Source organism: Podarcis pityusensis (genome assembly GCF_964106645.2).
Source record: "Podarcis pityusensis genome assembly, chromosome: 2".
NCBI lineage: Eukaryota > Metazoa > Chordata > Lepidosauria > Squamata > Lacertidae > Podarcis > Podarcis pityusensis.
Window position 1 is genome coordinate 75,769,090 of NC_138029.1, and position 16,257 is coordinate 75,785,346.

The following is a 16,257-nucleotide window of genomic DNA, read 5'->3' on the forward strand; positions in this document are numbered from 1 at the left end:
AGAGCAATGTAAATACTGAAATATAAATATGACTCCTTAAAATTAGCCTCATTAAAATATTTTGTAAACCTTGAGTTTTCCCCAAGCCTGTTGACACTCCCCCTTGGGCATGGATGTTGCCATGTTGGGTATATATAAGATTGACAGTCGTGGAATTAATTTATCATTTAACTATAGAGTAATTTGGGGGGTGGGGAGGTCAGGAATCAGTGGGACTCTAGGGCTTCCTTATTTCTCAGCCTGCTGGCTCTCTTTTGTGCCATTGCAAGAAGGTGAGGGCTAAAGAGTCTTTTTAGCCTCTGTTTTTATTACCTTACATTTAAAGTAAGTACAAACTCACTTCTGAGCTACCAAGTATCATAGTAAGTTACCTAGTTTGTTTATTCATTTGATTGTATTTATAGTCCATTTTACTTCAAGCCCCTCAAAAGTAGTATACATAGTCTTCACCCCAACGCGAACTATATCAAAACTTGTAGAGTAGCAGAGGCGGAGAGATTGTGACTGGCCCCAAATCATGCAGTAACTTTGTGCATGAATGGGAATTTGAACCCTGGGCTCCCAGTCCTATTTCAACACTCTATCCACCATACCACACTGGCTCTCATTTGCTTGGGAATTTTGTTTATACAGTGAAGTGGAGGATATGTGGCTGAACGCCTGTACATTTTCTTGGCTGGTCTTTCCCTGTGAAAGTGGGACAGATTATGTTGCTAGTGCTGCCTTCTGATAATATCAACTGAGAAATTTTCTAGAAAAGGGAATGCTGACCTGAATAGCAAATGGCATTCTTATGAAAGTGCATAATGTGACGTTTAGTGTGAGTGTGTATTGTGGGAAGATGTTAATGCTGCCCTCCTGTTGCACTTCTGCACCATGCAGATGTAGGCAAAGCCTTGCAGACACAACCTCAGCCTCTTTGGCTTCCCAGGGCCATTGTCCAACTGAAAGCATTTGGCAACATTTTTGGATGGCGTTGGTCAACAGAAAAAGTAATTGTGTGCTTTCCATTGAAAAATGGCCACATCCTCTTTGCACACAATACGAAACAAAAACCTACAAGCAACACTCGAAACCACTTCCCCAGCCATTGTGCAATCAGTCACATACGCTTGCTTGGCCCCACTGAGTGCATGCTCAAGACTGTGGGACGGAAGCCATCATCTTTAAGTTCAACGGGGGTTTGAAAAGCTGGCTGGTTCCTTCCACCCCCAAAGTCAAGGCAGAACCCATTGCAGAAATTTCACCTCCAAAAAATGGGCATCTGTGCCTAGTGAAGCAGCTCTTCTGTATCTGAGGTGGTATACCTGTTGGCAACATTTCAGACCAGGAGTGGGGAATCTCTTTCAGCCTGAAGACTATGTTACCTTACAGGCCACCTTGGAAGGGTGGGCACATGCCAGTGGTGGCTGAGGCCAGAGGCAAAGGTAGACTGAGCAATGGGTGCAACAGCAGGCTGGATTCCAGCCTCACAAAAGCCAGAGGTTTTGACACTATCCCACACTGCTCTCTATCTGTTTAGGGAAGCTTTTAATGTTTAATAGATTATTGTATTTTAATATTCTGTTGGAAGCTGCCCAGGTGGCTGGGGAAACCCAGCCAGATGGGCGGGGTATAAATAAATTATTATTATTATTATTATTATTATTATTATTATTATCATCATCCTGCAAACAAGGACACATTCCAGGCAGGCAAAGGCACTCTTGTGGTGAGGCAGAGCAGTGAGGTGGGTGGGAGGGCACAGCTGGGGGAAAGTTTCAAGGGCCTAGAGGGCCGCATTCTTAACCCATGCGGCAGATGTTTTCCACCCCCCTTTTAAGGATTGTGTTCTCCTGGAGTGCTTAGCGGCCCTTCTTGTCTATTAGCTCAGCCCACAATATGTGAAGACTTTCAGGTAACTCTTTTCTCTTGTCTCTGTCACAATGTGACTCCGTTTCCCTACGTTCTGCATGACAGATGGTAGTGGGCTGTTGCTGCTGCCCATCAGTGGTTGAATACCCTCACCTTGAGGAGGTAGGCGGCGTTGCCTGCATTTTGCTTTCTGCTCTCGCTGGGGGTGTGGTGGGGGATTCTTTCTCTTGATTGCCAGTTTGGTTGCATCCTTCTCTGTGTTCTCTCAAAGAAACAAACATTCCCAACAAACCAGAGTTCCGTTCCTGTGATGCTCACCAAGTGAGCGTGGGTCCCATTTTTCTAAATGGCCTTGAGAGAAATAAGTTCCCTAATGGGAGATGTGGATTTCTAACAGAAAGAAACTGATTCCCCGCCTTCCTTTTTGGAGTGGTTTTGGTATATACTGGTGAGCGAGTTTTGCTAATAGGGCATTAGAGATCTTCACTAATTCAGGGCCTATTCTGTGGAGGATTCCTTGTAACGCATGTAATTGCTTAAATGCTATCGTGATAAATGTGGCACAGAGTGAGTGCTCCTGGATAAAAAAAAACAAACCACAGGAATTCAAGATAAATATGTTAAAGGGGGTGTTTATTTTTGAATTTGAAGGACATCAGGACAATCCTTACAATTCAGCCAAAGAATGTGGAAGCCTCTCCCAGTTTCTGTCTCGTGATGATAAACTTAGTAGGCTGCTTTGGAAATGCATAGATAATGCCTCTGTATAGTAAGGATTTGTGCAGGTGAGATTGGGAGAGTGTTCCCTACACCGTGGGCAAGAGTTTAACTTACTTATTTACTGCATAGCATTGAATGAGACCATCCCTGTAGTCTCAAGTCCAAGCAGATTGCTATGTGATCTCCTGGCTTCCATTTTAAATCCTGATCCTCATTTGAACGCTGGGGCTGGCTGAGACAAAATGTTGGCCTTCAGAGCATTTTCAAAAGATTGAGGGAAGCTCCAGGCCTTGGTTAGAAGCTAGCAGCAAACTGAAGTGAGGTGAAATGTGTGGTTGTGTTTAACATATCTATCCCCACCACCACCACCTTCTGAATAAACAACCATGGAGATGGAAGTGAGTGATCAGGATTGAGACTATACCCTGTGAAGAGGGAGATTTCACCCTCTCCTGTGCTGCAGTCCCAGTGAAAATGTCCCCCAGACATCTGCTGCTACCCTCAGGAAGAAAGCTTCTGTTGATGCTTCCTTCGCAGGACGGGGTTGCAACTTCAGAAGTGGGGAGGAATCCCAATTGTGGCAGGATCTGTAATTTCTGTGTATACTACATAGGACTGTTCAGGACATCTAAACTGCCATTCACCACCACCTCATGTGGCTGCAAGTTCCTTAAATGAAGAACTACTTTCTTATGTCTGTCCTAAATGGCGTTTTCACAAGTTTGTCTTGTAGTTTTGGGTTCTCTGCCTCCTTTGCAGTAAGCAATACAGGGGTAGCCAACAAGGTGCCCTGCAGATGTTGCTAGACTCCAGCTCTCCTCAGTCCCAGCCAGCGTGACCCAACTGGCTACTCCTGAAATAATACAGCATGATCTATTTTAAGTAGTATTATTTTCAGGCATTCCACATTTCCGGCTTTCTAACTGTGTCACTCATGGATTCTTCTACAGACCAGTTCCTTATTCTGATACTTAATATATTCCAAATTATATATGGGCAGAGCTGGGATTTTAATAATTTTTCATCTACTGGAAAATGACATTTCTCTCTCATGATAAAAAGCAAAGCCTCGCTTTCACTCCTTTATCAAGAACGAAAGTGAAATATTGATAGTTACTCAATGAAGCGTGTGACCTATTTCTTGCTCTTCTATAAAGCAGGAAGCAAAAAGCTAATGATTTTTCCTCTGGTGACACTGTGCAAAGCCTTATAAGGCTGTGGTCTACAGCCACTTGCAGTTATTTTGGAATGAATTTATTATTATTATTTTTAAGCTAAGACTGCGAGGATGTGTATGTGTTAGTGCACCAAAGTCGCCAGAATTAGTCACAACATTTCCCCTTCTTAAGACTGTATTTTAATTATTATTTTTTTAAAAAATGTGACATTTGAACTGCAACAATTAACCAATTTCATAAATCTAATGAGAAACTTCCTTTCTCTCTCCTCTGTAAATCTTGTCCCATTCCTCCACAAAAAACCTTCTCTGATTTAAAAACAAGATAAAACATGGGCAGGTACAAAAGAATATGGTGTGTGTGGTGGAGAGGGGTTGGATAAAGATCGGAACAGATGTACAATTTGGTTTTCAATGAATGCTTCTATTCAGAACCTATGGAATACACTTGACCAAAAATTGGGGAGGGATTGCATGTGTTTTTCTTTTCAGCTGGTCTAATGTTAGGGGCTAGCTCAGGGAGCCTGATTTCTGGGTCTTTTGTGCTGGGCCCCATATCTTCTGCCCCTTTCCTCAACTTAAACTTTGCTTTTATTGCAAAGCACAGTGCTGGCGAGACCCCAGCCACTCACTGTCTTAATTTGCTCAGAGACCTAAATTTGTGCATATATAGAGCACACGCAAATTTATTTCATATTCCATTTCCCAGAGGGGTTTTTTAGGTACTGAGAAGCGCCCCTGCTTGCAACTGCCTACCAAACCTGGTGGTGGTGTTTTGAAAGCAAACTTTGCCAGTGCCTCAATGCAAAACCTGCCCCAGGATTCTTCTTCTGGCCTCCAGACTTGATGCATCAGTCTAGGGAGCAGGGCACCAGGCTTCTCCACTGGTCCTCTCCTTGGTCCAGCATTGTGGACAGGCTCCATCCCCATGTGCCATGGCAGCTGCTAGCAGCCCCTTGCCACAGGCTCTTTCCCTTCCAGGGTGCATCAGCTTCTGAGCGCCCCGAGTCCCAGCAGCATGGCTTGTGTTTTGCTGTCACCTTTGTTTCTTTCCTCCTTCCTTCATTTCACCTCTGTTCCTTTTCCCCCATCCCCACCCCTGTTAAACAGGTCAAGACTGAAATCAGCGTCGAAAGCAAACACCAGACCCTCCAGGGACTGGCTTTTCCTTTGCAGCCAGAAGCTCAGCAGGCCATCCAGTTACTAAAACAGAAGAAGATCAATTACATCCAGCTGGTGAGAAGTCCGTTTTTCACTATTCAGTTTGGCCTTTTGAACATCTCTTGGACTTCTGTGCAAGCCCTGCTTGTTCAAAGGCTCTTGGTTTCCCCCGAGCCAAATGTTGTTCTGAACTGTGTCCTCTTGCCTTTGTTTATACAGAAGCTGGACCTGGAACGGGAGACCATAGACTTGGTCCACACCAACGCCACTGAGATAGCAGACCTGCCTAAAAGAATTCCTCAGGATTCGGCCCGTTACCACTTCTTCCTGTATAAGCACTCTCACGAGGGAGATTATCTGGAGTCAGTTGGTAAGCTCTGGCCAAATCTACAGCCTTGTCTTTGTTTTTTTTACAGACCAGAATTTTGCTTCTGTATCTGTGCCTGTCCTTTCTTTCTTTCTTTCATTCATTCATCCTTCCCTCCCTCCCTCTAGACAGGCATAGGAATTTATTTTCTGAATGTATCAAAGGGTTCTCCCCACCAGTGCAGATTCTTCTGTCCATGAATCTGGGGAACCGTGAGAATGTGCCTGTTAAGTCCTTTCTGATGATATGTATTTGCTCATGCAATTTCTCCAGTGCCAGAAGCCTCATAAGCCATCGGTTTAGTGCAGTGATGGCCAAACTTGGCCCTCCAGCTGTTTTGGGACTACAATTCCCATCATCCTTGACCACTGGACCTGTTAGCTAGGGATGATGAGAGTTGTAGTCACATAACAGCTGGAGGGTCAAGTTTGGCCATCACTGGTTTAGTGCAAAGAATTCCGATATAACCAATGCTAGAGCTTTTAGAAACAATACAGTACATGAAAAGGAAAATGCTCGCCTGCAAAACTTTTTCCTACTCTTTGTGTTCTGCACTTCCTTCCATTATAGTTGTTGCATGCATGGTTTTGCTCCCTATAGTTTTGTGGAATTAATCATGGCTGTGCCCAGGGATGACTGATTGCCCTGTTTTCTCTTCCTTGCAGTATTTATCTACTCCATGCCTGGTTACAAATGTAGCATCAAGGAGCGCATGTTGTACTCCAGCTGCAAGAGCCGACTGCTTGACTCCGTGGAACAAGAATTCTGCCTAGAGATTGCAAAGAAGGTAAGCCTAGGCTGCCGCCACCCCTTGACCCTTAAATTTATATTTGATGAAATCCTCCTCCTTCCATATGGACACTGGGAGCTGTGGATGGTGTGAAGGACTGGTGGGACAGTAGATGAAGATTCTTCCGGAGGAATTCCTCAGGACCCAGTATATAACTTGTGGGAAGTGTCCCAACGTTGGTCTTAAAAACCTTAAGACCAATCATTAAAAAAATATTTAAATACTTTAGTAGCAGAAGATCAGCTAGAGAGGCAGTTGGGCTTTTGGATGACAAGGGTGTCAAATATGTGTTAAAGAAGGAAAATGAGACTGCAGGAAAGGTGAATGAATCAGCTGCATCTGTCTTCCCAGCAGAAGATGTAGGTCAAATCCTGGCCATCTAAGGAAACTGTGCCTTGTCCCTAAGAACAGATTGCAGATTGGAAAATTGCTGATTTTTAAAAAAAGGATCCAAGGGATTACAAGCCAGTTAGCTTAACTTGTGTTTTGGGGAAACTGGTGGAAACCATTATTAAGGATAGAATTACCAAGCATCTGAAAGAAGAGTTCTTTGCAGTCATGGGATGAGAGGACAGGTCCTCTCTTAGATGAGTAACGGCTTAAGGAAAAGGAAGCAGAGAATAGGAATAACTGGGTAGTTCTCACAGTGGGGGGGGGGGGAATGGGAATGAAGGAACTCTTGGCCAAGAGAAATTTCAAAATTGCATGGCTGACCTACGAAATGATGAAAACCTCGTTGCTCAGATGAGGAGCTGTGATACTCAGATTCTGGAGATGAAAAGTAGATCTGGTTGGAAGCAACATTTTAGAGTTGCTGCTGGATGGTAGAAATGACTTTGGGGAAAGAGGTGGATGAGGGAGGTAAGAGTGGCATTACGAGGAAGACAGTCCTTGTCTCATCTGAGATGTAGGTGTTTTCAGAGGCCAAGGCAGAGGACTGCATCTCCTCTTTCCTCTTTGCCAGATTGAAATTGATGATGGAGCTGAGCTGACAGCAGAGTTCCTGTATGATGAGGTCCACCCCAAGCAGCATGCCTTCAAGCAGGCCTTTGCCAAACCCAAGGGGCCTGTGGGAAAGAGGGGACAGAAGCGACTTATCAAAGGACCAGGCGAGAATGGTGAAGACAGTTAAACCCTCGTGGACAGGAGGACGGGTCAGGAAAGGGGCTGCGGGTGCCTACCAGCCTCCGGAATCGCAGCTCCAACCAAATCCACCTCTCTGCGTCTGAGCCTGTCCACCAAACTCCAGAGCTGTTTCCTCCATCTCTTCTTTCAAAGTCGTCTCCACCTGGTTTCATTAGGGGGAGGGAGGGTAGGAATCTGGGGGCAGGGAGGAAGAGAGAGAACCTCCAAGCCATTTCTCTTCCTTTTTGCTCTGTCGTTGTGTAAATCCTGGGATGGGGGAAAACAATAACTGTTCTAGATTGAAATGACTCTTTAAAACTGATGCTCCTGTTTACTGCTTCATATTGTGACCTGGTTTACTTGGAAACGGCACCACTCAAAGGATTTTCTTCACCACTTATCTGGGGTGGGGTATTCACACGCAAAGATCAGAACTCTACCCACCCCCCACAAAAAACCCTCCAAATGCCTTTTCTCTCACTGTTACAAAACAGTTCATCAATAGTCTTTGGAAATTCCCATACCATTAATGTCATGTTTTACCAAGATGGCAAGTTTGCCTAGGAGTTGACTCAGTGCTCACTATTTGAGGTTTAAGGAGTGTGTTCCAGGGATTAACACTGCAGCAGGATCTCCCCTCCCCCTTTTTTGTTTAAAACCATGGAGTTGGTGGGGGAGGTGCTAGAGGTTAGTGGGATTTGCTCAAACGACACAGGTGTGTTGTTTGGATGAAGAAAAGCTGTTCATCTCCAGGCAGCTGAAGGAGAGGCAGCTGTTCCTGACAGTGGCTCTCATTTCACCAGTGAAGAGGCTTGGGTCCAGTTCCAGGCCTTACCAGGCAGCCTTGTTTGTGGCACCACAAATCCACATACAGGTCCTGGATTTCACTGTCCACTTTTATGAGTTTTGTAAAGCTGTTTCTCCCCCAACCTCCTCTGCCTCACTTTGATGGCTCGTTGCCTCACGCTGTTGCAGCCACATGAGAAGATGAGAGCAATTAGAAATCAGGAAGTGCAATCCCTGCCCAGTTCCTCTTGGTTGGCTGCTTGACATTCTTAATTTAAGGCTGCCACTTCTTCTTTCTTTCATGTCACCTCCATGTATAGCTCTGGTATGCTTTACCACACATTGCCACACCAGCGCCTCACCTTGCAATTGGCTCCCAGCCAAATGGCCGCATCAACTTACCTAGCTGTTGCTCTGACTTACAGGAACTGCCTTTTCTCAAGCTAGATGGTTCCAAACGTTACATTCAGCCGGCTGTCGGCTGTGAAGCCTTTGGGCTCCTTGGCCCAGTGACGCATTTGCTCAGGTGTCGTCCTCCTCCTCCCTCGATCGTGACACCTGCACTGGCACCAGTAGGTTACGATGCAAAACCACGCTGATCCTTAGCTATACAGTAAAGCTTTGCCAAGCTAAGGGAATATTGGCACTTTCAAAGGATGCTGAATGCTGAACGGCTTGTCTTCTTCATGGGATGCACTTTCCCCGTGACAGATGTTGTTCACCATGGCGGGAATGTTCTGTGCCCCAGAATGATTGCTGCAGATCCATGTAAACCAGGTGGAAGGAAGGGGCAGCTGCTGGTGTGAGGGTGTTACCCATGTGCAGGGGGGCTGGAGCAGCTCATGACGGAAGGGCAGTTGCATTGCCAGGGGTGGTGGTGGTGGTGGTGGTGGTAGAAGTCTTCTCAGTCCGCTCTGAATGCAAGAGTAGAAGTAGGCCCTGACTCAGCTCAAGCCAGCAACGTGACCCAGATTGGGGACTTCTGAAAACCATTGTAGTAGATGACGATGTGTTCATTCCATGGGGGTCACTGAATTTAACGTGCATGATTAAACTTCTCCTTCTGACCCCTGGGGAGCTTCTTAGTGGTCTGTTTCGTGTCTCATAAAAAAAAAAAACAACCTCCACACAAATGCTAAGCCTTTTTTCCTCCCTTTTCTCTTTTTTCTTTTCTTACATAGCCAATTGTGTGGTGTTAGCTTGATGGCTTTGAATCGTGATTTCTTCCCTGCCCCTCCCTCCACCCCCCTTTTATGAAGTCAGTGTATTCTTTTGAAGTCTACAGAAGAGGCAGATAAGTTAAGCAGCAAAGAATGCTGCAACAGTTGTGAAGGAAAGAGCCTGGGTTTTCTCTATCTCGCTCATTCCCATGGTGGAAGCAGCTGGGACTTGGGCCTACGATTCAAGAAAGGAAGGGCAGGTTTCTCCAAGTTCAAAGCACACTGCCCTAGGGCAGTTTCAAGTATCTGGCTTTTTAAAAATGATTTAAAAAATACAGAACAGCTCATGCCATAATTTCAGAGGAGAAACCTAGATTTTTAGCTCTCCCATAATCTTTTTATTTTCCTGAGAGGTGTGCTGGAAGGATTTGGAAGGACAGTTTCTTCTAACTTTTAAGAATTTCCTCCACATTGGGCAGCAGGCCTTGCTTCCAGTATGTAGCGATAAGAAGACATTGATTAGGTTAAAAGATTGGCCTAGCTCAGCATGTCATGTTCAGCCAACAGGATTCAGATTCAAATAGGGATAATGAAACCCTCTACTGGGGGTTTCCTCTCTCTTTTGCCTATATTTTCTGTGACCAAAACCCAAACTGTCAAGCTACATTCAGGGACTGCAGTGGTAGGTTGTCTCACAACTCCACCCCCAATTCTTGTTCCTGGAGCACCGTAACTGTTGACAACTCTAGGCCAGGAGTTGCCAAGCTGGTGCACTCCACATGTCAAACTCCAATCCCATCAGCCCCTGCTAGCATGATGGGAGCTGCATTCAAACAACATATGAAGGACACCACGCTGGCTGTCCCTGCTCTAGGCTCCCCAGCCGCCATTATTTGGCTTATCCCTAACCCCCCACCTCCAGGTAACAATCCTGTGGGGCGAGTCTGCATTCTAGGTGGAGTGTGCTATGCACGTGTGGGGTTATCTAGCCCACTTGTTCTTTCATTCATGTGCTTCTGGATGTTGCCACCCTCTGTGGGCATTTTTACTGCCACTGTGAGACATAGTGAATCAGCGAAAAGCTTTCTTGTCTTGAGATAATGCATACTGGTGCCTCTGTCATCCCATTCCCTCAGGAATGTGCAAGAAGTCCAACATTTTTAAGAGCATCTACCCAAGGCCCCAAGCAAAGGGACATCCAGATGTGAGCATTTGCTGACTCAGATGCATTTTCCATTCTGTAGCTGGAAGATGGTAACCAGCATGTCACAGAGGATACATTTCTTTGGGATCCCCACCGCTGCCAAAGATTAATAAAACAAGGATTTCATTCCATTTTAAGTTTGTCTAGCAAGGTCACTGTTGACATGTTCTCTGCCATGTTGCATTTTATGGATTAGCCCCGTGTTCATTATCCCACAACATGTCCCAAAGGAATTTGGTGGCTAAAGCAACCAAGACCCAGCTTGGCCTTGTGTGATATTTGGACTCCATTAGATTGGTCTGAATCTATTCTTTTGCTGTATTAATTCAGAACATTACCATGTAATGGTGATGGTCCAATCAGCAACCTCAAGTGCATGATCAGTTATAATTTAAGGACCTATCAGAACTTCCATGAAGGAAAAAGAGAGAATTGGTAGCCTACATCTCAGTACTCCCTTTCTTGTCTCATTTTCTCCTCTCCACTAACACTAAAGGCCAAATCTCAGGATTTCAGAGAGACTAGTTACAGAATTGTTGTGTCTCCCACCGCCTACCCACTGACCCATGAACATGACTGGTGCCTGTGGTTACTCCACTATGTGATCTAAATATCTGGAGCTTCTCTCTTTTATGGAGGGGTAACCCTTGTTTCCGAGGTGACGAGAAGACTTTCAAAATCAGCCATGCTGGATGAAGATCACAATTATGTGACAATCCCATAAATATCCAGTCTTCCCGCACCCCATCCTTCACAAGTATCCATCCAATCTGCACAATAGAAAACTCCCCACACACACACCTTACCTGTTTTGGAGGAAACACCCCAGCACTGGAACACTTCTAAGCTGGAGAGGAATGTTCCTCTGAGCATGGGATATCCTTCCTCCCATGGGTATCCTCAGGTATATCTGCCTGTGGAAATCATTTCCCACCCCTAAAACATTCTCTAAATTTATTAGGCTGGATCAGAATCAATGAGTCAAGATAACGTCATAATTTTGCCATCTAGGAGTCAAGTCAGAGAAACAGAAGACATGGTTTCTTCCCTTTTAAAATGTTTCAGTTTATTTTAGTGGGCCCACTAATATTGCATCATTATGGTGGCCAAGGTAGTTGCTGTGCTCTCATTTGGAACTTGTTTTGACTTGAATCGTTTTGGCACTATATGGAAGCCCAGGGGCAATGTTTTGAAGGGCCCCAAAGTGGCAGGAGCCCATAGAGCGTTGAGACTATGCTGCTACTGAAGAACGGTAGAGTATTCCTGCACATGCTCGGTGGAGGCTGTGATAGATTTAGTGCACACTCTGCTCTAGCAGGTGCTTAGCTGTAGTGGCTGAAAGGCAGGGCCAATGGACAGCATGGTAAAAGTGATGAGTTCTTTGCAGCCGTCACTTGACGGTAACTTGCCACAGTGACGAGCAGGCCAGAAACTACGACTACCTTATTCACACTAACAGCACGCAGAATCTTAACATGAGCACCAGAGGTTTGGAGAAACTTAGGAAATGCACATTCCTGATTGGACTGGGTGATGATGTGGATTTGTAGATTATGGGGGAGGCAGGGCACACTGTACTGAATGCTGTATTTTCTAAAAAATAAAAAGTATTTTTAAAACAGTTGGTTTTTGTGTATTTCTTTAGTAGGTTGAGGCAGCTGCCAGCCCTGTGTTGGCTACTTGAAAGTGCACTATGCAAAGACCGCAACCTGGCAGAGACTCAGTCATTGGTGGTACTGAGGTGGTACTTCCGGTGGCTATTTCCGTGCACCAAAGGGAGATGGTGCTCCATTTGCTTCTAACAGCCCATCTCCCAAACTCTGTCGCCACTCAGTTTACTGACTCGTTTCGAGAATGTTGCTGATGTTCTTCTGCCTTCTTGGCTGGTTCCAGCACAGCAAAGTGTACAGCAAGCAGAGAAACGTGAGATCTGTTTCTTTTGTTGTTTCGCAGCTGCTCAGGAAAATCACAAAATATCCCTTTGATTTACTGCATAGAAAAGCTGTTCATCATCAGCATGCGCTCAAGGCTGAGAGCAACTTGCCCAAGTTAGAGTAGGTGTTTTGCAAGAGCATGAGGAGGAAGAATATTCCTCTGAAATAGAATGTACACACTTGACCCCAAGTGTACTTAACAATAGCTGAAACTTGACATTTTGGTGCGTATTCCTGCTCTGAGAGATCTTGAGGACGAGTAGTTCTATTTGCTGTGAATTTTGTAATAAGTAGGGTAAATTCCTAAGTGAGTGGAAGGAGGCATTCACCCATGTAATCTGGGTGGCTGCTCCCAGACTCTGGAGAAGGTAGACTGGCTCCCTCTTAGCGGTCTGGAAGACCTTGTTCCAACAGGTTTTGCGGAATTGACTGCTTTTAATGAAAGGGCTGGTGTTGTGTTCTTTGTGTTGTGATTAGTCGTATGTTTAAAACCAATTTTATATATCTATCGAGTTTTAATTCTATTCATGTTTAATTGTTTTTTAATGCTAGTCTCCCCCCCCCCCCCTGTTTTTAGCAATTCTTGTTTTTATCTATAAGCTGCCCTGAGTCCCATTTGGGGGGTGGGGGGGGAGTGGGGTATAAATAAATAAATACATAATATGAATCCTGTTTATGTTCCCAAAATCAAGCCAGAGCTGCCATGCGCATAATGGGACACAGTTATGGATCCTGTTCTTGTTCCTGTATGAGATCAATTTCATTCTGAATCTCTTTATTCTCAGCACTAAGAACAGCTTAGTGCTGAGAATACTAGTGCTAACTAGTTTTAGGCACCTGTAGACCACAGTCTACTTCATCATAGGTGTGATAGGATGAGGGTTTCTTCAATAAGCTTGATGTGACATTCTGGCACATTGAGGTGAGTGAGGGGGACACTAGGAGGAAGACACAGAAGTTCACATGTTCTGCACATGATAGCAAGTCTGGCAGGTGAGGCCCTAAGAAATATGGGTTGAGTGGCAAGGTGTCTTCATAGCAAAGCTACCCCCCAACTGCTTTGCTAGGACTGCAACTCAACCCGGTTTATTTTCAGCCCACATTCTTACCACACCAGTTTGGCCATGGGTCTTTGAGGGCTCATTTCATGCAATATTCCCCCCCCCCCCTTTTACCTACTTCCTGTAAACTATTATGTGTGTCATAGTGGCCTGTTTTCTAGATTGGTGTTCAGCCTTGCAAACCCCAGTGTGTGTGTAGCAAGCAGGTGTGTAAATTATGAATCAACCCCAGCCGATAAGCATGCGTTCAGTTTCTAGGTAAAGGTCACTGTACTAATTTAGTCAAGCCTTTTCCTTAAGCGTTTGCAGTAGCCAGCTTGACAACAAGAATACAAGTTTGTGTCTCTGGAATGTGCAAGGGACAAGTTGGAGCAAAGGCAGGAATGCAGACCCCTCATAAAAAGGGAGCTATTGTCTGTAGGCAGCATGTAAGATCACCTAATTGCTCTAAACTTAACCAGCAGTGTATAATCGTTAACTTCGCTGCAACTCTGTGGGAGGGCCAGAGCCAAAGGAATGTGATTGCCAGTTCCAGAAAACAGCAAGTGCTGGCTTGTGCGCAGTCAGGTCTTCCTGCCCATTGATTCAGACTCTTGTTTTCATTGATGCTGCATGCCTTGGTTGTATTCTGGCTGTAACTGGGGGTGCCGCCTTCTTTTCATGAGAGCCTCCATGCCTTCAGCAGCTGTGTGATACCCAGGCATTAAATAGGTTTTGCCAAGGATGGGGAATGTGAAACATGCTGAATTCCTGCCTGTCAACACAGATATGGAAGCTTCTGTTTTCCATTTGGGATTGCCACCCTTTCTCAGTCTCTCTCCTGGGGTCTCTCGGTGCTTAAAAGGAGATGGCAGTCATTGCCTGCTGGGTAGATTTTGGTGCTGCTTAGCTTGCTTTTGAAGGTAACTCTGAATATCAATCAGTTCAGCTGGAGCACTGGAAGGAGGTAAGGTGGCTTTGCAAATGAATGGACTTCAAACTTTGAAGACACAGGTATGTTGCCTGGTTTGTTTGTTTTTAAGCAACACACACACACCAGATGTTTGCATCTTGATCCTATTGGTATTTAGCAAAACCTTCCATTCTCAGTCTTTTTGGGTCTTGTAGGTAATGACCTAGTTGCTTGAAGACTTTATCCACAAGACAGCCTGGACTCATAACAAATTTTAATTCCATCTCGTGGAAAATAATGTTCCCCTTAGATTACATAAATTGGTTATCCTTGGTTTATAAGGCCCTGGAACCATTTTTCATGATTACAGGGGACAGATGCTCTCTAAGGGGGGGGGGAGTCTGCTGTCTTCTAATGCAGGGATAAACACAACTTCTGTATTCTGACCAGGTTTTACACTCGCACACCATCATGTCCCAGAATGCCAGCCTTGTAATGGGTCCCCCACACCCCTTTCCCAGCTTTTGCCAATGTATTCTTGCAAAATCCAGGAAATGGAAGAATAATTCATTTGATGATGTTTGTATATCAGTGCCATCAAGGAAATGAACATACCTTTTTGGCCTTGTGTTGGAAAATATACACCTGACTTTCCCTGGCAATTGTGATCAAAAGGTGTGGTAGACCCCTCCCCTTCCCATGCCTGTTAAAAGTGGAAGCTAGGACTGGACCTCCTGTCTAATCCTTTGTTTTTTTGATCTCATAAGCATAGGACAGAAAAGTTTGACTTGTTAAGGCAGGTGGAGAAACTACTTCAACGTCTGAATGAATACTGAAAACTACATGGCGTATAACCAACCAAAAATAAAATAAATGGAAGCGCTAGCGATGGGATGAACGTGAATGCTTGCTATCTCAGCATTTCCCAGGCCATCTTTCATGTGTTACTATTCTCCCATCATGGCTTAAATGGATGATCAAATATTGTGTAAATCTAAGTTGCAGCTTTTAATCATCTGGAGGGCCACAAGGTTCCACTATCTAGATCAATCTTGCGGCTGATGCTTGGGGGAACATCTTACTGCCCACCCCCTCTGCCTCTTTTCCTATATGTAGCAGCAGTCCAGGACCAAAGGATAAGGTGGTGGCAGCAAAGATCCTTCCACTCACTCCTCCTTTTCATGACCCTTTGTTTTGTTCCTGCTCCCATCCCTGCTGCATAGCACAGACAAAAATGGCTGGGCCTGGGCAGGGGGAGAATTGATAAAACCAGGAGAGGACCTGCTGAAGGGAGCTGTGTCTGTGCTTCTCCTGCAACATTAGAGCTATGTGCCTGTGACTCTAGATTTGAGTTAACACCATGCACAGAGATTGCGATGGCGGTGGCAGCAGCTCCTGAAAACACTGCTATAGATGTTGATGAGCTACAAGTCTCATCAGCCCCAGCCAGCATGGTGAATGATCATGGATCTTGAGAGCTGTGGCCCTGCAAATGTTTCTGGACTACACGATCCCCATCCCTACAGGAAAGATGGGGAACATTTGCTATTGAGGGCTGCATTCTCTTACAGGTAAGTGTTCAGGGAAGCAGGGCAGCTGTGGGCAGGGCTGAAGCCAGCAGGGGAGAAGAACCACTTCTTTTCTTCCACCCTTTCTCCCTGCTCAGCTGGCTGCCGGAGAAGTAGATTGCTGTTACCAGGAGTCTAACCTGGTTCTCTTGCAGAAGGCCTTTGGAATTAGGCTAGGTCTGCAGGTGGCCCACCCTAGTCTAGATCATAGTTTCTCATCTGGTGCGCCACAAACTCCATTCAGGTTGTCAAACAGTTTAGAGTATCTGTATTTGGCTCTGCAATTGATTTATTCTTTGTGGCGACTGAGATTAAGGCTTTTGACCTGAGATTACAGCTGACAAACATGACACCTGAGAGTACAGAACTTCGCTCAGAAAAACAGGCGCATCCATCGCAGTTGGAAAACAAAGACTACTCTTACAGTCTGTCAAGAACCTCCATGCACCCAATTTTTA

General features: G+C 45.1%; 1 protein-coding gene across 2 annotated transcripts in view; it reads left to right on the forward strand.

The window, feature by feature from the left end:
• The window catches only part of TWF2 (twinfilin actin binding protein 2), a 61,963-nt gene extending 49,998 nt beyond the window's left edge, over positions 1 to 11,965 (forward strand). For both annotated transcript variants that reach the window (XM_080995395.1, XM_080995396.1), the window contains 4 exons: positions 4,862 to 4,987; positions 5,132 to 5,282; positions 5,945 to 6,066; positions 7,034 to 11,965. In XM_080995395.1, the coding sequence (XP_080851521.1) occupies positions 4,862 to 4,987; positions 5,132 to 5,282; positions 5,945 to 6,066; positions 7,034 to 7,201 (567 nt within the window). In that variant the 3' untranslated portion in view covers positions 7,202 to 11,965. The remainder of the gene's footprint in view (positions 1 to 4,861; positions 4,988 to 5,131; positions 5,283 to 5,944; positions 6,067 to 7,033) is intronic.
• Positions 11,966 to 16,257: the final 4,292 nt, after the last annotated feature.